General features: G+C 45.1%; 1 protein-coding gene across 1 annotated transcript in view; it reads right to left on the reverse strand.

Moving 5' to 3' along the window:
• Positions 1–22,415, reverse strand: part of eprs1 (glutamyl-prolyl-tRNA synthetase 1) — a 40,173-nt gene that overhangs the window by 1,729 nt on the left and 16,029 nt on the right. The window contains 17 exon segments of the mRNA XM_042103213.1: positions 61–139; positions 597–757; positions 1,508–1,681; positions 2,073–2,161; positions 2,164–2,269; positions 2,805–2,960; positions 4,694–4,795; positions 5,237–5,316; positions 5,950–6,022; positions 8,861–9,070; positions 9,313–9,364; positions 9,514–9,785; positions 10,184–10,432; positions 20,102–20,323; positions 20,676–20,966; positions 21,185–21,595; positions 21,842–21,959. Coding sequence (XP_041959147.1) covers positions 61–139; positions 597–757; positions 1,508–1,681; positions 2,073–2,161; positions 2,164–2,269; positions 2,805–2,960; positions 4,694–4,795; positions 5,237–5,316; positions 5,950–6,022; positions 8,861–9,070; positions 9,313–9,364; positions 9,514–9,785; positions 10,184–10,432; positions 20,102–20,323; positions 20,676–20,966; positions 21,185–21,595; positions 21,842–21,959 — 2,845 coding nt within the window.

The following is a 22,415-nucleotide window of genomic DNA, read 5'->3' on the forward strand; positions in this document are numbered from 1 at the left end:
TTTTAGGATACCAGACCCCCCCACCACCCCACCCCACTTGGTCTCTCCCAGGTTGCTCACCCGGCCCTGGTCCAGGTCCTTCTGGAACTGCTCCATGGTGTCGGCTGCTACCATGTGCTTAAGCAGGTCATCAGAGGCCCTGACACACAGATGCAAACGCAAACACACACACATACGCATGTCAAAATCTGTTCACCATGCCCTTCATAATTAATTCTCTTACAGAGTTATGGTTTATATGTTAAAGGTGTTCATACGAAAAGTCATTATTTTTATTGCTGAAATGTGATGGTCATTATTTTTATTGATATTGAGAGACAGCTTTTGACAAAAAAGTCTGCCAAATAAACCATAAACATAAAATCGCTATAATCACATAACCGTAAACATTTACATGTCTTCAAGAAACAATGTGTGTGTGTGTGTGTGTGTGTGTGTGTATGTGTATGTGTATGTGTGCGCGCATGTGTGTGCGTGCGCGCATGTGTGTGCGCGCATGTGTGTGCGCGCATGTGTGTGTGTGTATGTGTGCGCGTGTGCGTGTGTATGTGTGCGCGTGTGCGTGTGCGTGTGCGTGCATGTGTGCGTGCGTGCACCTCTTGTAGAGGTTGTTCTGGATCTCCTCCAGCAACTGCGTGATCCTCTTGTCGGTGTCGGCCTCGGGCAGCGTGATCTTGGCTCCAGTGTCCCTCCTCACGGCCACACACTGACCCTGCTTTAGATCCTTAGGCCCCACCTCCAGCCTGATGGGCACGCCCTGGGAGAGGGGACACACATGGGTCAAACGCCTCCTTTCCTTATAGGGGTTCTCATCGGTCTTTTTGTCCAGCCTCCCTCCCTCCCTCCCTCCAGTCGTAGTCCCTCCTTCTAATTAATTTTGAACGATAGGAGGATGGAGGAATGGGAGAGACCACCCTCCTATCGTTTCTTCACAAAATTAATTAGAAGGAGGGACTAAGACTGGAGGGAGGGATGAAGGAAGGAAGGGAGGACAGACGAGAAAACCCCATAGTGTATGGGGCACTTGAGGGGAGGGAATATGGGTGATGGGTTGGATATCAGGGAGGAGGGCTGGGTAGACGGGGTCTTGTAATTATTGTTTAGACACCCGCTATTTTGAAATGACGTTGGCATTGTTTAAAAATTACAATAAAAGATTCATAAAAAAGAAAGAAAGAAAAACAAAAAACAAAAAAAAAACTCCATTCAACCATTACCACACATTCTCAGAGAATTACATCAGTATCATCTTCACACCAAAAGATAGCGAAAGTAAAAGTGAAATGAAATAGAAAGTAACAGATATGAGAACAGAAAGAAAGGAACACTTTACCCTACGACCAAAATGTAGAATCATTTGTAACTCAGCAAAAAAAACTACACCAAAACACCAAAAAATTCTCAGTAACCTAGCAACAGTTCCATCATCTAGCTGCTACAGTACATGTAGGTGTTGAGAAACATTTAGAGGTCATCTGAAGTTTCTTGTCGAGGTCCGTGGCCATACCTTAAGCTCCCAGTGGTTGAACTTCCAGCCGGGGGAGTAGTTGTCCCTCATGTCGGCGCGCACGCGGACGCCAGCCTTCTGCAGACGGGTCAGGTACTTGGAACACTGGACCACAAGCTTCTCCTTCTCCGCCTCGGCCAGAGACACCGTGATCCCACACGGGATGATCACCACCTGAGAGAGAGAGGGAGAGAGAGAGGGGGGAGAGAGGGAGGGAGGGAGAGAGAGAGAGAGAGAGAGAGAGAGAGAGAGAAAAGAGGAGAGAGAGAAAAGAGAGAGAGAGAGAGAGAGGGAGGGAGAGGGGGGGAGAGAGAGAGGGAGGGAGAGGGGGGGGGGAGAGAGAAGGGGGGAGAGAGAGAGAGAGAGAGAGAGAGAGAGAGAAAGAGGAAGGGAGGAGGGAGAGAGAGGGGGGAGGGAGAAAGAAAGGAGAGAAAGAAAGAAAGAAAGAAATGAAGAAAAGTACAAGTAAAATACCAACTCAACCAAGAGCAGGACCCTCTAGTGGACCCTCTTTCCTTCCCAACAGGTGAAACGCTCCCTCCCTCCACCCTTTTCTTCCTCTCACCTGTACGCAGGCCACCTTGGGCGGCAGCACCAGGCCCATGTTGTCTCCGTGCACCATGGTGAGAACGCCGATGGTGCGCGTGGTGATGCCCAGGAGTTCTGGAAGGCGTACTGCTTCTCGCCGGCTTCTTGGGGTCCCTCGAAGATGATCTCGAACATCTTGGAGAAGTTCTGGCCCAGATGGTGAGACGTGGCACCCTGAGATTGGACCGAGTGAGGAAGAGGGAGGAAGAGGAAGAGAGAGGAAGAGGAAATGGGAGGAAGAGGGAGGGAGAGGAAGAGGGAGGAAGAGGAAGAGGGAGGAAGAGGGAGGGAAAGAGGGAGGAAGAGGAAGAGGGAGGAAGAGGGAGGGAGAGGAAGAGGGAGGAAGAGGAAGAGTGAGGGAGAGGAAGAGGGAGGAAGAGGAAGAGGGAGGGAGAGGAAGAGGGAGGGAGAGGAAGAGGGAGGAAGAGGAAGAGGGAGGAAGAGGGAGGGAGGAAGAGGAAGAGAGAGGGAGAGGAAGAGGGAGGAAGAGGGAGAGGGAGGAAGAGGGAGGAAGAGGAAAAAGGGAGGAAGAGGAAAAAGGGAGGAAGAGGAAGAGGGAGGGAAAACATCTGGTGAAACAAACAACAGGGCAGAATGCAAAGAGCACAACCGTCGCTCTTAAATGTCTTCAGTGCAACATGCACCACATAAATCTCAACACCACTGAGAGTGACCGTGACGATGGGCCCTTTCTGTCCACTGTGCCCACCTGGATGGCTCTGCCGCTGGCGGAGATGTAGGCCTCCACAGTGGTGGTGTAGTCTCCACCAGCAAACTTCTCCTTCTCCGTCTTCCTGCCCTTGACCACGGGGATGGCCATCAGCTCCTCGTACACACGCGCATACAGGTCCAGGATCTGCAGGACCTGAGGAGACAAACAGGGACAGAGAGAGATCATCAGTCAGTTCTCCCTTGTCTGTGTGTGTGTGTGTGTGTTGGTTTATGCAGAAGAAACATACTGTATGCAACATCACTGGAAACTAGGGGTGGGCGATATGGACAAAAAACAATCTCTCGATATTTTTTGTGATTTTGACGATAACGATAATTAGTCGATATCCTTTAAAAAAAAAAAAAAAATGTAGAAGTCTGAATGACTTTACAGCTCATTATTTATGAACAGCATCAATACAATAATAACCAATAACCTACCCTGTGACTTTTTAACCAAATCAACCAATGCATTGTCACTCTATGACACATTTCCAATTTTGCCCACTTGTGTGTGTGGCAATGACATGGTCTAGCCAGGTACATTAAAGAAGATGACTAGGCCTAACAGTTTCCCAAGAGAAAGTCTGAAGCTGAAGTTCCTTTCAAAAACCTTTACTTAGGATTCACTGTAAAACTAAGCAGACCAACAGCAAAGTACATCTAAGTTATTTCCTTCGATGTTTTGTTTAAGAAAAATCATGTAGGCTAGCATTCCAAGTTACAGAATAGAAACTAATGCATTAGCTTATGGCTAATGTATATGAGAAATCCCATAGAGATGCTAACGGTTAGCATAATCGATACACATAGATATTTAGAGCACTTCAGTCCATTTACAAAAGGGTTACATGAGAAAAGTTCTTTGTTTACAACTGACTATTAAAATACGCAAAGGCAAATGTTTTCTCTCCATATAATACCATGTAGGAAAAAATGTGACTGTCTCATTAATGCTACGTGAACAGAAGTAGCTGAACAAAATCCCAAGTAGGCCTACATGTGACAACGTGGACCCACTAGCGATCATGTGACACTTGCTCTGCTGCAAAGGGGCTTCTCTTGCATACACCTCCTGGATTTAGTGAATGTATGGGGTTTCAATGCGTGATTTTGAGTGTTTTTTCCCCATAAGTAATTTAAATACTCGATAATGTAAATTTGCACATCGTTAAAACAACAATCACGATATTATCGCAGACGATATATATCGCCCACCCCTACTGGAAACCTGGTGCACACTGGTGCACCCACTCTGTAAGAACAGACAAGCAATCTATTTGTTCTGCTGTCTTGAGTGAGTAAGTGCGAGTGAGTGAGTGCATGTGAGTGAGTGAGTGCATGTGAGTGAGTGCATGTGAGCGAGTGCATGTGAGCGAGTGCATGTGAGCGAGTGCATGTGAGCGAGTGCATGTGAGCGAGTGCATGTGAGCGAGTGCATGTGAGTGAGTGAGCGAGTGAGTGAGTGCATGTGAGTGAGTGAGCGAGTGAGTGAGTGAGTGAGTGCATGTGAGTGAGTGAGCGAGTGAGCGCATGTGAGTGAGTGAGCGAGTGAGTGAGTGCATGTGAGTAAGTGAGTGCATGTGAGTGAGTGAGTGCGTGCATGTGAGTGAGTGAGTGCGTGCATGTGAGTGAGTGAGTGTATATGAGTGAGCGAGTGTGCGTGCGAGAGTGATTGTGAGTGTGTGTGTGTGTGTGTGTGTGTGTGTGTGTGTGTGTGTGTTGCGCCTGCTCTCCTCACGTCCTATGCAGCGGCGAGTGTGTGTGTGTGTGTGTTGCGCCTGCGCTCCTCACCTCCTCTGCAGCCGCCTCTTTGGTGGCGAGTGTGTGTGTGTGTGTAAGTGTGTGTGTGTGTAAGTGTGTAGGTGTTGCACCTGCTCTCCTCACCTCCTCTGCAGCCTCCTCTTTGGTGGCGAAGGCCGTGTGCCCCTCCTGCCACAGGAACTCCCTGGTCCTCAGGAAGGGCTGGGGGTGTTTGAACTCCCAACGCTGAGAGAGAGAGAGAGAGAGAGAGAGAGAGAGAGAGAGAGAGAGAGAGAGAGAGAGAGAGAGAGAGAGAGAGAGAGAGAGAGATACATACATCAGCATACAGACAGACTCAAAGTAAGTATCTTTATACTAAAAAACAAGTCAGAACATTCAGAGACTACTGTAGATGGCAGTGAAGGAGAGTAGGAGATAGCTTTTACACACAACACCAGAAGAGGGCGTTATCCCCATGTTAACAGCACAGCTCTCAGACATCCTCAAATGAGAGATGAGAGAGAGTACAAAGACACTCTCCAGCACACAGACCCATGGAGTGGGGAAGATGAGAGAGACCCATGGAGTGGGGAAGATGAGAGAGACCCATGGTGTGGGGAAGATGAGACTCTCCAGCACACAGACCCATGGAGGGGGAAGAGAAATGCAGGGCATTGACACACTCACCACCACATTGCACCACTGGTTGAGTTTGATTGGCAGATCTCTGTGGGACTGCACCCATTTGGCATATGCAGGATACATGACTAATACAAAATAGGAGCATTAGGGTTGACATGGGCAGGATACATGACAACAATACAGAACAGGAGCATTAGGGTTAACATGGGCAGAATATATAATACAGGACAGGAGCATTAGGGTTAACATGGGCAGGATATATAATATAAGATAGGAGCATTAGGGTTAACATGGGCAAGATACATGACTATATTACAGGATAGGAGCATTAGGGTTGACATGGGCAGGATATTTAATACAGGATAGGAGCATTAGGGTTAACATGGGCAGGATACAAGACTATAATACACTTTCACTTCAAAACACTTTCACCCCGCCCCAGAGGTGTAAAAGTCCGGCATCAGAAAGTAAAAGTCCTGCCACATTTTTATCCCAACCATTCACTTAATCAGCTGATTCTAATGAGCAGCCTATAACTCTTAAGTCAGGTAGATCAGCTAATTGGTGAGATCACCTGTGTTAAGTGCACAGGTAGAACCAATACATGGCAGGACTTTTACTTTCTGAAGCCGGACTTTACATCTCTGCCCCCTCCCTAATGTCCAGACTGTTTACATGATTACAATTCACTGGGAGAAGACTGTAGTGTGTGTGTGTGTGTAGTGTGTGTGTGTTGCCATGAGAATGGGGGTTCTGACCTGTTTCACTGGTGGGTCTGACAGCGATCGGCTCTGCTAGCTCCGTCTTGCCTGACCTGGTTACCCAGGCAACCTGCAGCAGACATAACAGGCCTTTGATGAATAAGAAAGTGCTCGCTGATTGGCCTTCCCTACCCTCTGCACCCTCTGAGATCTATTTTGGTTGTTTTCCAGTCACCACAACCCAGCCTAATGATTGGTGTCTCTTCAGAGCTGTAGTCATTCACCACTCTGGAGTGCCACACTCCCCTCCCTTAAGTGCACCACATACTCGACCCACCCGACCTGTAGTGTGACAATGTGACGTCACAGAAGCGCCGTAACCATTTATCCTTGCGCGTCGTGGTCACGACACTAGTTGCAATATTCTCCTGAACAGAGGTGTCGCTGTTGTGAAACACACAGATTAACGCTAACTACATTAGACAGCAGAAGAAGCTGCATTAACAAACACTAGTAGCAGAGAATGTAAACGGGCTCTGCTATTAGCTAGCCTCTGTGATGGTACTTCAGACTTTGGTTGCTACTATTCACAACTACCACCATCATTATCATCTAGTTTCCAAGGTCTGCGCACAGGTAGATAGGTAGATAGGTAGATAGATAGATAGATACTTTAGTCATCCCGAGGGAAATTTTAATAATTTAAACAGTTTAGTTAGCTGGCTAGCTAGCTAGCAGCTGGCTGAGTTTGTGTAATTTCCTGAAGTGGAAAGAGATTTTGTTCAGGCCTTAATAGATATCCTTTGTTTGAAAATAAATCGTTTCTATTCTTTCCTCTTAATTCCATGTGTTTCAACTCTCGCTGGTAACTTTATTAACTTATCCAGCAAACTATTACAAATTCACGACTGTAACAAAACACTGCAACTCTCGCTTGCCCTCGAACTAGTCCATCTTCCTGTTTCCGCTTTGTCGCGCTCATCTGAAAAAAATGAGTGGTGCGCTACCTGGCTAAAATCCTGGCGCGCCAGCAAGATCTACGTCATTTTGACGTCACGGTGTCGCGCTACCGGTCGGGTGCGTGGAGTATGTAGAACGCCTTACTCCCATTCATCTCCAGCACCATGCTGAGAGCAGTGGCAGTGCGCCGGTCTCTTTGGACAGCGAGGAAAAACAGAGATAAGATCTGTTTGATTTCTCAAATACAGTCAATGCTTTCTGTCTCTTTTCCAGGAATACAAATAGTAAAAACATAAAAGTCCCGATCTGCAGTGATGATCCCCTGTTCGGAATGTTAATAGGAGTGTGTCTCATTTCCTCTTTACTTCTCCAACTCCTTCTGTCTCATTTCCTCTTTACTTCTCCAACTCCTTCTGTCTCATTTCCTCTTTACTTCTCCAACTCCTTCTGTCTCATTTCCTCTTTACTTCTCCAACTCCTTCTGTCTCATTTCCTCTTTACTTCTCCAACTCCTTCTGTCTCATTTCCTCTTTACTTCTCCAACTCCTTCTGTCTCATTTCCTCTTTACTTCTCCAACTCCTTCTGTCTCATTTCCTCTTCTTTACTTCTCCAACTCCTTCTGTCTCATTTCCTCTTCTTTACTTCTCTAACTCCTTCTGTCTCATTTCCTCTTCTTTACTTCTCCAACTCCTTCTGTCTCATTTCCTCTTCTTTACTTCTCCAACTCCTTCTGTCTCATTTCCTCTTCTTTACTTCTCTAACTCCTTCTGTCTCATTTCCTCTTCTTTACTTCTCTAACTCCTTCTGTCTCATTTCCTCTTCTTTACTTCTCTAACTCCTTCTGTCTCAATTTCCGTCTCCTTTGCTCACGCTCATTCTTCCTCTATCTTCTTCATTCTCTCCCTCATTCTCTCTCTTCTGTATTCTCCCTCTCCCTCATTCTCTCTCTCCTGTATTCTCCCTCTCTCATTCTCTCTCTCCTGTATTCCCTCTCTCATTCTCTCTCTCCTGTATTCTCCCTCTCCCTCATTCTCTCTCTCTCCTGTATTCTCCCTCTCTCATTCTCTCTCTCCTGTATTCTCTCTCATTCTCTCTCTTCTGTATTCTCCCTCTCCCTCATTCTCTCTCTCCTGTATTCTCTCTCATTCTCTCTCTTTTGTATTCTCCCTCTCTCATTCTCTCTCTTCTGTATTCTCCCTCTCTCATTCTCTCTCTTCTGTATTCTCCCTCTCCCTCATTCTCTCTCTCCTGTATTCTCTCTCATTCTCTCTCTTTTGTATTCTCCCTCTCTCATTCTCTCTCTTCTGTATTCTCCCTCTCTCATTCTCTCTCTCCTGTATTCTCCCTCTCTCATTCTCTCTCTCCTGTATTGTCCCTCTCTCATTCTCTCTCTCCTGTATTCTCTCTCTCCTGTATTCTCTCTCTCCTGTATTCTCTCTCTCATTCTCTCTCTCCTGTATTCCCTCTCTCATTCTCTCTCTCTCCTGTATTCTCCCTCTCTCATTCTCTCTCTCCTGTATTCTCCCTCTCTCTCATTCTCTCTCTCTCCTGTATTCTCCCTCTCTCATTCTCTCTCTCCTGTATTCTCTCTCTCTCATTCTCTCTCTCCTGTATTCTCTCTCTCTCATTCTCCCTCTCCTGTATTCTCTCTCTCATTCTCTCTCTCCTGTATTCTCTCTCTCATTCTCTCTCTCCCCATCTTCACTCTGTAGCTCTCGCTCTCCTTCTCTCTGTGGGTGTGTTGTTGTACACTAACCCCCGTATGGGCAAAATATACAAATTCCTTGTATATGCAAGTATACTTGGCCAATAAACCTGATCTTTGCTCTTTCCTCTCCCTCTGATTCTCTCTCGCTCTCTCTTCCTCCCTCTCTCCATCTCCCTCTCCCTCTCTCCATCTCCCTCTCCATCTCTCTCTCCCTCTCCATCTCTCTCTCTCCCCCTCTCCATCTCTCTCTCCCTCTCCATCTCTCTCTCCCTCTCCATCTCTCTCTCCCTCTCGCTCACCTCTGGGGCGAAGTCTGCGATGTGGGACTTCTCCTTCTCGAGCGCTGCCTGGGACACGAACATGGGGAAGTAGCAGTTCTCCACGCCCAGCTTCTTGATCTCGCCGTCAAAGAAGTCCTTGATGGCCTCCCAGATGGAGAAGGACCAGGGCCGCAGCACGTAGCAGCCACTCACGTCGTAGTACTCGATCATCTCCGCCTTCGTGATCACCTGGAGGACGAGAGGGAGGGAAGGAAGGAAGGAGACACTCAAGAGTCTGCCATGAGGTAAAGATGGAGGTAAAGTCTCTTTTTGAACTTTTAGATACAGTCTGTTTTTAACTGCAAACACAAATATTAGAAATGTAGGTTTAAGTTGCCACATTTACACAATATTATAAACTGGTGCTAAACTGAGCTATACAAATACACCAAATGCCAGAGTATGCTCAAACAAGAGGTTATTCCACAGACCTGCGAATACCAATCAGCCAAGTTCTCCTCTTTCTTGGCCTCCAGTCCCAACCTGCAATCAGTCCCACCATGTCAATCACCAACCTCAGGGTCTCTCACAAGCCAGGCTGTGCCATCAGCAAATATGACTAGATCTAGATTAATACCATAATCATGAAGTCCTCAATGGAGTTCCCTCCAGACACACACACACACACACACCTGGTTTGTTTCTTGGGTCCCTCTCCTCCTCCGGCTCCCCCTGCTCCTCCGTCCTTGTTCGCTGGAGTTTTCTCTCCTCCTTTCTTCTTCCCTCCTCCCTCTCCTCCCTGCTTCTCCGACTTGTTCTCGCGCTCCTTGCGGCTCTTGTCCTCGCCGGCCGTGCCACCTCCGGGGGCCCCGGGGGTCGTGACGGGCTTGTACTCCTCGCCGGTCAGGGCCTTGTACTGGCCCTTCAGTTCCAGCAGCACCTTGACCGCAGCGTCCACCTGATCCTGAGGACAGCACACACACGGTGACAATCAGGGCAACACAATCGTTATCATTAATCACACATATTGTGACCACACACACACACACACACACAGTGTCTTTCAGTGCAACATTGTCAAGGTGATATTATCTGACACATGGTGGACCAACAGTTATTGGTCATTTTTTTTAAATATTGGCAGTTAATTTACTGTAGCATTAACACAGTAGTCAATAGTTACTTTTTATCAGTTAAAAATAAGCACCATGTCCATAAATTGCTATAAATTATCACAAAAGGTGTCTCAGTAAACTTCCCCATCAATGGGAAATATAGTTAAATATTTCAGAGAGAGAGAGAGAGAGAGAGAGAGAGAGAGAGAGAGAACCATTGTAAGAGCACGAGAGAGACTCCACTTACCTTGGGGGCCTTCTCAGTCTTGAGTTTCCTCACTAGCTCCCCCTGCTGGGAGACCTGGGAGAACAGTGCCTGGGCCTGGGGTGAGCTGGGCTGACCGGGGCTCGGGGCAGGGGCAGGGGCGGACGTCTGGGCGGCAGGGGCAGCAGTGGCCGGCGCGGGGGCCATGCCAGGCTTGTAGTCCTGCCCCGTCTTCTGTTTGAATTCAGCCTTCAGAGCCAGCAGCTGCTTCACAGCGCCATCTACCTGATCCTGCAGGAAGTGCATCAGAAAGTGAGCTAATTATATACAATATTTTATAGTATCGTCAGAGAATTCATTCATTTTGCACTCATGGCGATTGCCCCCAGTGGAACTGCAACCAAAATTCGGTACAATGGGACTTAATACAGAGTGGCCAGGCTCTCCGTAGACGGGCTCTGGTATCGTCGTCGGTAGGTAGGAAGGAGGGGTTATGGTTGGCTAGTTAGCGAGATACATTATTCATCCCAAAGGAAATTTACAAATATATTAGTATATAAAGAGAGTTTTATAGCATAGTACAGGGATCACCAAATGGCGGACCGCGGTCCGAGTCCGGACCGTGACGTGATCCTATCCGGACCCTGACCATAATAGCCTAATTTAGATTTTCACGTAAGATTTCAAAGCTGCGCTAAATGTTTTGTTGGTTAGGATAACAGCATTTACTTCAGGAGCTTCAGGAACCATCATTTCGCTTGCTGCTACTCAGCCAGTGAAATCTGTGAATTCTGATAAAGTCGAGTCAGTGAGTAAAGTAGCCTACTATGGAGAAGAGACTGATAGCCTGAAACGAGCGAGGAGAGGAGACGGGACGAGAAACAATCAGATGGATATCTAAGTTAACGATAAGTAAGTAAGTTATTTTCAAATCATCGATTGCTCAAAAGAGGAGAAAGCTAGACAGCGAGAACAGAGCTTTATATAACGATACGGGGGCAATACCACGCAAAACTGTCACGTCCGTAACGCCAACTAAATATGGATGTGACAGTTTTGCGCGGAATTGACCTATCGCAAGCCCCGCCCATCGAAAGCGGATGAGCCAATGGCAGTCCAGTAGCTCTGCACATGTAGATAAAGTCCGACAGCTTCACCTTACGGCTCCATAGAAATGCATTGGAAGCCGTGATTTTTTTCCGGTTTAATGGGATTGTATAGTGATGTAAATGGAAAAGGGATGGCCAAACAACATGTGTGGGATTAACGCAACACCGATACACAGAATAATGGCTTTCAATCTTGATTATGCTTTTTTGTTATTATGTTAAATTATCTCCTATACGCTGCTTTCCCAACAACAAGCCTTGGATAACCAGCAATGTCAAGACCCTTCTTAACAGGAAAAAGATGGCGTTCAGAGAGGGGGACATGGCAGAGCTGAGGCGCGTGCAAGGGGAACTCAAATTCAAGCTGAAGGAAGCTAAGGAGGATTACAGAAAGAAGGTGGAACAGAAGCTGCAGGAAAACAACTTGAAGGAGACATGGGACTGCATGAAGGTTATCACTGGCCTGAAGAAGAACAGCAGCTCTGTGGAGGAGGACCTGGACAGGGCGAACCAGTTGAACCACTACAACAGGTTTGACTGCCCTGCTCCAGCTCAAATGGTGGTGGTCTGTCCACCATCCCCCAGCCCCCACCCTCACAATACCAGCGCAACACTCACCTACATCATCACAGGCTATCGTACCCCCACAATCACTGGATTTTGCACCCCTCCCCCACATGGCGATCACGAACAATGAGGTGACAACGACCTCAGTCAACAGCCATCAGACACACAGATCCCAGATGCACCCCTCCCCCTCCCCTCCCCTTATACCCCTCACCATTACAACAGATCAAGTGACAGTCCAACTTAAGAAATTGCGCAGCAATAAAGCAGCTGGGCCTGACAGACTGTGTCCAAGGCTACTCAAGGCCTGTGCTGCTGAACTGGGGGAGCCACTGAAGCACATCTTCAATTTGAGCCTACGCCTTGGACAAGTTCCAACACTGTGGAAGACATCATGTCTTACCCCTGTCCTTAAGAAGCCACACCCTAGTGAGCTTAATGACTACAGACCTGTCGCTCTTACATCACATGTGATGAAGACAATGGAGCGATTGGTCTTAGGCATGCTCAGACCCCAGGTACGCCATGCACTTGACCCGTTACAGTTTGCTTACCAGGAGAAAGTGGGCGTGGACGATGCAATCACTTATCTTCTACACAGGACACATTTCCACCTGGACAAGGGGAAAAGTGCTGTGAGAATCATGTTCTTTGATTTCTCAAGTGCTTTGAACACCATCCAGCCCCTCAGATTGGGAGACAAGCTCTTGCAAATGGGTGTGGATGCTCACCTGGTAACCTGGATTACAGATTACCTGACCGAGCGACCACAGTTCGTCAGACTGAAGAACTGTCTCTCTGTGATCTGCAGCACCGGAGCGCCACAGGGAACTGTGCGCTCTCCAGTCCTGTTCACCCTGTACACATCTGACTTCTGCTACAACAGAAGTCATGCCACATGCAGAAGTTTTCTGATGATACTGCAATTGTGGGGTGTATCAGGAACGGGCAGGAGGAGTACAGGAGCTTGGTGGAGGACTTTGTGCAATGGTGCAAACTCAATCATCTTCAACTTAACACTTCAAAGACCAAGGAGATGGTGGTGGATTTCTGCAGGTCTAAGCCCACTCTGCTACCAGTCCACATTGATGGGGTCAATGTGGAGGTGGTTAGCACCTACAAGTATCTGGGTCTCCACCTGGACAATAAACTGGACTGGTCAGCCAACACTGATGCACTCTACAAGAAAGGGCAGAGCAGGCTGTACTTCCTGAGGAGGCTGCGGTCCTTCAATGAGTGCAGTAAACTCCTTAGGATGTTCTACCAGTCTGTTGTTGCCAGCGTCCTCTTCTATGCAGTAGTATGCTGGGGAGGAAGCACAAGGAAGAAGGATGTGGGGCGAATTGACAGGCTGGTAAGGAAAGCTGGCTCTGTAGTGGGAGCTGAACTGGAGTGCATCACTTCACTATCTGACAAAAGGACCCTGAACAAACGGATCAACATCTTGGACAATGAGTGTCACCCACTCCACAGCACTATTGTTAAGCAGAAGAGCCTGATCAGCTGGAGACTTCGCTCACTGCCTTGCACAACTGACAGACTGAGAGTCATTTGTCCCCAGGGCCATTGAACTGTTCAATGCCTCACTAAAGGGAAGAGGAGAGATAGACTTCTCTGCATAGTCTGTCTCCCTCTTCACCCCCTCCATGTTTGGTACTGTCTGTCCACTAGCCACTTGTACCACTGTCTTTATGCCTCACTGTTTGCGTGCTATATTAGCACATATGCATACCCCCCCCCCCCCCCCCCCCTCCATGCCACAGCCAAACTGTGGCCACACTTATACATTTTCTTAAATAGTTAAATATGTAGATATATAGACTTTACTTTATTTCTGCATTGTTGCACTTACTCATTTGCACTATCACTATGACCACTATCACCATGACACTTATTCACACAGAGCACCTTACCATACCTTACTATGCACAGAGAATCACAGGCTCAGTCCCTGCCTCAGTCATTGCAAGCGCCTCTGATTGATTAATCACCACTATGTGGATACTGTTTTTAGAATTGATTTAGATTAAGTGTTAGTTAGTATAATTTGTATTTTAGTATATTTTTATATATTGTATTAAGTGTTAGTTAGTATAATTTGTATTTTAGTATATTTAGCATATTCTTTATCTTCTACTGTCCTTACTGCTTAGTTGTGTTTTTATATTATATACTTTAATTACTCTTTCTGCTGTTAAAGAATGTGTTTGTGTTGTATGTATGCTGCTGAGACCTTGAATTTCCCCTGGGGATCAATAAAGTATCTATCTATCTATCTATCTATCTATCTATCTCCCAGCTCTCCCCTATTTTAAGCAAAGGGTTAAGCTTTACTCCTTAGCAAACCACAATGAAACAGTGCTCCACCACATCTATGGATTAAGCCAAACAGTTAACTCAATGTAAGTAAGATAAACAAGATAGTTTATTGTTCTCAGCACTGCCAGCATTATGTATAAAATGATTGTCACTTAGAGGAGACTCGTAGACAACTAAGGTTAGCATAGTTAGCTAACCGCTGCTAACGTGCTAGCGTCGCCTCGTCAGAAAAGCATGGGGCTGTGCACATTAGTGTAACATTTATTCACCATAAATTAATAAAGTTGAAGTCGCTCTGCAATGTAGACTATGTTTCCGTTTATTTGCAGTACCATGTTCCTTACATGACATGACCTGGTGCCCTAGCAATATGCATGCAAGTCAATCTAGCACAGCTAGCTATTAATATCAGGGAGTCCCACTCGCCCCCCGTCTGTTTGTCACCTAACAAACCTAGATATTACTTTTTATACATGTGTCTCCATGGCATACTGAAGTTGTTCAACGGATTCTAAATTAAATCAGGTCTGTGGCTCTGTAAAAGAGCCTCTTAGGTAGTGCTGGGCGGTATACATTTTCGTTATGATATGAATTTTTAATATACCGCCATACCGGTGTATTTGATTACACAACGTTTGGAACGCTGCGCCGCGCGACAGTGTTTCAGACGGGACTTTTTTCACACGCACGCATGGTGCCACTGCATAGTGAGGGTAAACACAAAACACCTGAAGTTTTTCCCCTGAAGTATGACCCTTAAGGCTTAATTTATCCTTAGATAAGGGGTTTATTTAAGGGTGTTGCACAGAATACCTTAAATTGTTTCTTTAGTTAAGGAAAAACGTTCAGGGATACTGCGAAAGGGATTTACCGTCACGAAAATTCTATTGAGATTGTTCAACAGCAACTAGCTGGCTAGTAGGTGATGTCGTTAGTTAGCAACCCACCAAACACAGTGAAGTTTAATGAGCTTATCATTCATCTCACCTTAAGAATATTCGCTGAAATGATCCAGGTAGCAAGTAAAGCATGTTATAGACATGCACTGAGCAATACACGCTGGCTAGTTAGAAATGATCCTGACTGTCATCAGTGCACCAAAACGAACTTTTTTGTTAATGTTTTGCCTAGCGAACCGAACCGAAGCTCATGACATCCACATTCACATGAAGTTAACGTTAGCCTACCACTAACGTCATGTAAACCACACAATAAGGCATGTTTCTGATAGGCCTATTTGACAGAGTAAGCATATTAGCAGAGAGGTTTCATTTTAAATTGTATAATTTTCAAAAAAGTATAAAGTTGCACAACTTTTTGTATTGGTTTTATAGGCTACAATATGTTTGTGAAATTTGCACAGTACAGTTCTGTATTTTGACTGCAATTGTCTTTGCATTCTGATTAGATTCTTCATTAGAATCATGAGTGGCTCTTTGTAAACAGCATCATTTTCTGGGGCCATGCAAAACTGCATTACCACTAGTGTGGAGTTATTCTACATCATGACAGTAAAATAGGCCATCCTTAGTCAATGTACTGCAGCAATTCCTCCCTCAATCTGTAGAAAACGCTGTGAACATCTGATTATGCATGAAAAAAAAATACCAGTCATATACCGTGAAACCGTAAGAATTTAGAAAAATACCGTGATATACATTTTTGGTCATACCGCCCAGCACTACTCTTAGGTTGTAACTTTTACAGACAGGCTTACAGCATTGAAGTTCTATGCAACTCCGGTCTTAGCTGTCGGACTTAGCATAACTAAGGGGGGCGGGACTTCGCGAAAGGTCAATTGCCCTGGACCTCTTCTATTCTGAGACAGGTGATTTTTAAAAGCGCCAATTTGAAGCACCTCTACTAGACAAAGCATATATTTTGAGCAAGCATAGGGTAGGCGAGGCCCATTCAACAGTGAACTGAGACCACAGAATATTTTACGATTTAAGAAGGCAATATGATTGATCCACCACAAATCTAGTTAAGCCTACATGCATTCACTGCCCAACAACGTGATGTTCCTGGGTTTCCAGGATTTCGGGTCAACATAAAAAAAAACGAAAAAAAATAAATTAAACTTGCTGATTAATGGGTTCAAGGAACCAGCCTCGTCTCAGCTCAAATTTTATTTTAAGTTCACGTTAAGATCTTAAAAATAGCCAAGGCTACTCAGTTTTTCTCCCCAATCACTCTTATCTTGCCTTATTTAGCCTCATTTCGAATGTTGCCTTTTAGGCTACTTATTTTATTTCACATTAAACATTAGGCCTACAATCTTCTATTTCGTTAATTTCCCCTATCAATAAATCAATAAAGGGGATCAATAAAGTATCTATCTATTTACAACTAGGCTCCATCCATCCTATTATATAATATATATATATATATATATATATATATATATATATATATATATATATATATATATATATATATATATATATATATATATATGCCTATATACACAGTGGCGATTCTAGACATTTTTAACAAGGGGGCACTAGTGAGGCACTGATTAGAGTTCTCAACGGGTCGGGTCGGCCCGACAAACCCGACGGGACCCGCAGGTTCGGGCCGGGTTCGGGTCGAAAATATAAGCAAATGACTCGGGTCGGGTCGGACCTCGGGCTTAATCTTTTCCGCTTAGTGAAAAAAAAAACATTTATTAATCAATCATCGCTGCTGTTCACCGTAAAGAAAGTCTGGTTACTGCGTGCAATGTGCATCATGGAGAGGGACGGGGGCAGACCTGACGCCACTGCGTGCACACCTTTAGCCTGGAGAAGAAGATGGAGTTGGTGAAAAGTAAACTTGCCGCAGGTGAATTCACCATCGCTACTACAGGAGTGGGAAAATCAGAGGTCTGGAAAGTGTTTGGAGTGGTGCTGGATTCTGATGGAAATTCTACAGGTTATGTGCAATGCTCAAAATGTAAGGTGCTGATGAAATATGTGACCCTGCAAGGCGAAACCAGTCGCTTTGGTAAAATTTACAAAATTAAGTTATTGTGCTCACATTAACGGCCAAAAACTAAGCTTCCCAACGACATGTAGCCTATTTAAGTAAATTGTCACGCTAATGTATTGAATCTTCACCTAAGTCAGGGTTTAACATTCAAAACGTATGTTATACGTCGGGCCGCGGGCCGGGTTCGGGCAGATAATTCATGTTGATGTGTCGGGTTACATCGGTTCCGGGCTTTAAAAGCCACGGGCCGGGTCGGGTCAGGTTGTAATTTTCAGGCCCGTTGAGAACTCTAGCACTGATTAATTCAAGGGTGGCATGAGGCAAAACATCCAGATAAACAGAAACAGGCTCAAGATGTGAAATTAGCACAAATACATTAAGGAAATAATACTCATAAATTGAAGAACAAAAAAACACAAATACCTTACTCTCACATAAAATGTCTTTGTATTTGAATAAAATGTAATACAAACATATTAAAGTTAATTATCTAAGTTGTCTGTCACTGGGCTATGCTGTTCTAAAACAAATTCCATCATGGGGACATTAAAATATAATACATTTTATTATATTACTGTAAATGAAGATATACAAAATATACTCATCCAAGACATTTCCCCCACTCTATGGCCATTTTTGTAGCTGTTGCAATAATTTGACCTGCTTTTTTGTCTATTTGTTTATTTTCTCAAGAAACTTGTGAGCAAATGTGAGCAAACATTGTGCACGTTGCACATGGTGCAACTTCTTGCAGGGCAACCACATAACCGGTTCCATGTGCTTGAATTGGATGACTAAAGTTCTCAAGAAACTTGCCTAAAATCTCAATATTCTGATCACAACAACTCTGGGCAAATTACAAGTCAGCACCAGTGCTGCATTCATTGTTTTGCACTTTTATAATCACATCACCAAAAGTAGGTTATTGGTTTTACCAAAAGAATTTGGCACTATTTTTAAACTACAAACCTATAAAGTATTTTGATACAAAATATGATGCCATTTTTTTTCCAACTAAATAAAATAAAAATGACAACATACTATTTTGTATTTTACATACATGTATCAGACATACTGCCTATCCCTGGCTGTTGGCTGCAGCAACTCAAGCTAGGTAGTACTGATTGTTTTGTGTTTGTTTTGTGTTTATGTTAGTTTTGATCCAATTTGACAGCTTTGTTGCCCACCCAAATATAGTAGCCTAGCCTAGGTTAGAACCAGCCCTGCCCTGCATATTTTACAATAATAATGAAGAAAATGTTAGCAAAACTTTAGGTTTTTGTTAACGGAATCTCGCCAACCCTCATTCATCTATTTGCGCAACAGCCCACATTCTGCCTTCAATCCAGCGAGACAAGTAAAATAAATGTTTTTTTTTTTTTTTTTTAAAGCCGTCATCGTCATAGGCACAATATGTAGGCTACCTCTGTTAAGCCTACACAAAGTTGCGTATTAAGGAGTATTTCCTGATCGGGGAAACCTTTCGTTCCGCAGTTCAATTGTGCCGCAGGCCAATAAAGGCAAGCGTGTTTGCCACTTACATTTCTGACACTTCACACTGCTGCAAGTGCATCAAGAAAGGTCCCGCCTTACACCATGTTAATGGCCAATCGTAGACTAGGATTTGGGGTGGCACCTGGGGTGGCCAATCGAATCTCAAGGGTGGCCTGTGCCACCCGGAGCCACCCCTCTGGCTCCGCCCCTGTATATATATATATATATATATATATATATATATATATATATATATATATATATATATATATATATATATATATATATATATATATATATACATATACATAGCCTAAACATTATGATACTCCGGACCTTTGCTTGAGGAAATTTTCCGTAACTGGACCTCGCTGAAGATTAATTGAATACCCCTGGCATAGTATATATAGACCATTTACATCCTACAAAAAGGGAATACAACCAACCAGCTACAGTACAATGTTTAATGTTCAATATTTTTAATTTTACACCTTTAGTGTTTTCCATACGTTGACTAATCTGTGGCTGGGAACCACGAAATCAAAACCGGCCACCACACATTGATGTTCTATGTTGTAGGCCTACTATTTAAATTAAAGATAAGATAAAATAATTTCATTGAGCTGCACTTTTTACTCACACAGCCTTTCCTCACCCCGCCCGCTCATCCTCATAGACGCTCCTCCTCTGCATGTGCATTTAACAAAATATTCACGATTGTTGTTGCCACATAGAAGCCCTGCATAGAACACAGTGGGCTAAATTGCTATTAAATCCGCTTAGCATCGTGACCATGCTGCGCTTGTTCAAAACTGCTGCATTAAAGTTAAAGTAAACTCTGCTAAGGTCTTATCACAACATAACTTAGTACATTGAGGAGACTAAACTAAGTTACAGTATGCAATCAAGCAGTATCTCAGAGCTAACGTTAGAATACTGTTTGGATGTCAAGTTTAGCAAGCTTACTTGCAGATGCTTGTATTCGTTATTCATGCAGGGCTTATTTTATTGACTCTGAATGTTTGCAAAATCCCGATGTAAATGGAAAAGTGTTTTCCAAGACTCAAAAGTGCTTGTCCAAAGGAGAAGTACGAACCGTTATTTGAACTAACTACGTTATGAATTGCATCCACACATCAGCAGCCTTTTAACTGTGTTAATGTTAATTGCAAGGATTCCCACACAAACGTCTTAAAATGACTCAATTAGACATAGACCTACACTACTGAACTTTATTGAATGCTACCTCTGACTAAGAATGCATTACTTTGCACTTGTATAGTCTTTTATTTTGGAATCTTAAGAGCAATAAACATATATTGCAATGTTAAAGAATTCATGTTTTTTCATTCAGATATGTAAATAAACATGTATAAGTTGCTATTTGTGAATTAATGGGGAGATAATCTAATCGAAATCGAATCGGACTGAAAAAATGAATCGTTAGATTAATCGCTAAAAAAATGATCGTTTATCCCAGCCCTAGCGGGCGCCCTCTGACCTTTGGTGCCTTCTCAGACTTGAGCTTCCTGACGAGCTCTCCTTGCTGCGCCACCTGCTCGTAGATGCCGTTGGCACTGCCGGTTGCCGTGGCAGCAGGGGCGGACTGTGTGGGGGCAGGGCTGGCGGGAGGGGTCATGCCAGGCTTGTACTCCTGGCCCGTGAGCTGCTTGAACACCGTCTTCAGGGACAGCAGCTGCTTCACCGCCGCGTCCACCTGATCCTGCAGGGGGCGACAGAGAGAGGAAGAGGGAGAAAAGGAGAGAGAGAGAGAGAGAGAGAGAGAGAGACTCTATGTTCACAAAGTGGGTACAACTCTTACAATTCAAACATTAACAAGCCATTCATCTGAATACAGATCAACCATGAAGTTAACTCAGAAGTCACCAGAGTCACATCTCTAAGAGTATTACCATCCCATAGCCATGTTTATTTATTGCATACTTTTCCATTATACTTAATCTGCAAAATGTATTTAACAGTGAACAGAATAAGGAATAAAGCAATGAGGCAGTAAGATTAAAGCCATGTTGTGTGAGCACAGTGGATTTGTTTAGTTTTGTTTGTTTGTTTACCTTGGGAGCCTTCTCAGCCTTCAGCTTCCTGACCACCTCGCCCTGCTCCGACACACGACCATATAGGACGGCGAAGGACTCGGAGGCGGGAGCTGCCGTGGGGGCGGGGGCTGTTATGGGGGCGGGGGCTGTTGTGGGGGCGGGGGCTGTTGTGGGGGCGGGGGCTGTTGTGGGGGCGGGAGCGGGGGCAGCAGTGGGAGGAGCCATGCCAGGTTTGTAATCCTGACCCGTGATCTGCTTGAACTCGGCCTTCCGAGCCAGGAGCTCCTTAACGGCAGCGTCTACCTGGTCCTGAAAGAGAGGGGGGGGGGTAGAAAGAGTGTTTAAAGAGACCGGAATGCAAGTGAGATTGTGCAAAGATCTTTTGATTTTTATTCATCTTATCAAAATCTAAACAAAAGGTCTTGTAAAATGTTCTAGCTCCTTATTTCTCTGAAATAAGTTGTATGACAACACAGAAGAAGTCTTTGCAGAGACTAGAAGAACGATGCTCAGAGACATTGACTCACCTTGGGAGCCTTCTCAGTCTTCAGCTTGCGCACTAGCTCCCCCTGCTGGGCGACGCGTGTAAACGGACAGGAAGTGGCGTCCGAGGCGGCTGCCGGGGCGGGACTGGGGCTGGCAGCGGGAGCGGAGGCTGGCGCGGGAGCTGGCATGCCGGGCTTGTAGTCCTGTCCAGTGAGCTGCTTGAACTCGGCCTTTAGCGCCAGCAGCTGCTTGACCGCGGCGTCCACCTGCTCCTTGGGCGCCTTGGCGGTCTTGAGCTGCCGCACGGTCTCGCCCTGAGCAACCACGCGGTTGAAGACCGCCACGGCGTCCGAGGCAGCGCTGGGGGCAGCAGCGGGGGGGACAGCAGCGGGCACCGCAGCAGGGGATGCTTTTCCCTTCCCCTTAGCCGGGGAGCTCGGTGCAGCTTTGGCCTGCTCACAGAAAACACAAATAAGACACGCAACAGTGTTTCAAAATCTCAACGCACAAATAAGACACGCAATAGTGTTTCAAAATCTCAACGCACAAATAAGACACGCAACAGTGTTTCAAAATCTCAACGCACAAGTATGGGTATTGTCAGACAGACTTTCTGCACACCGATAGTTATATTATATATAATGAATATAGTTTTAAATATCCTGTTTTTCTAAATTATACTTAATAATATTACTCACTGCTTTGGGGGCTGCCTGGCTCTTGCTCTTGTCCTTGGAGCCTGCGGTGGGCATCTCCTTGGTGTGGCCATCAGGAATGTAGAGCAGCACACAAGGACTCTCCTTACAGCTGTGAGGGCTGGGGGGGAGGGCAACCCAGGGTCATCAATCATCTCTACGCACATCTACTGACTATGCTAGCCATACCAGTGTTTCCCATACATTGACTAATTTGTGGCGGCCCACCACAATATCAAAATTGACCACCACACAATGATTTGCTCCCATACAATGACATGCTGTGCTAATTTATTAAAAACTGTTGCATTCAAGTTAATTCTGCAAACCTACCACCACAAATAGAATTCAATTATGTGGGAAACACTGCATACAGTAGCCATACAGATCTTAATGTCCACTAGGATGGCTGCTGCTGGATGAAGAATATTTAACAACGTCGTTGACAAATGGAGAGATCCACACTTGTCAATGACATTTCAAGCCAAAAGGCTGCTCTTCTGAATGAGCAAGCGAGAAACAACACAAGTCAGCACACCAAACATATCTACTGGCCTGTGAAGAGTGTTGGAAGCTC

This window comes from Alosa sapidissima, chromosome 1 (assembly GCF_018492685.1).
Source record: "Alosa sapidissima isolate fAloSap1 chromosome 1, fAloSap1.pri, whole genome shotgun sequence".
NCBI classification, from domain to species: Eukaryota; Metazoa; Chordata; class Actinopteri; order Clupeiformes; family Clupeidae; genus Alosa; species Alosa sapidissima.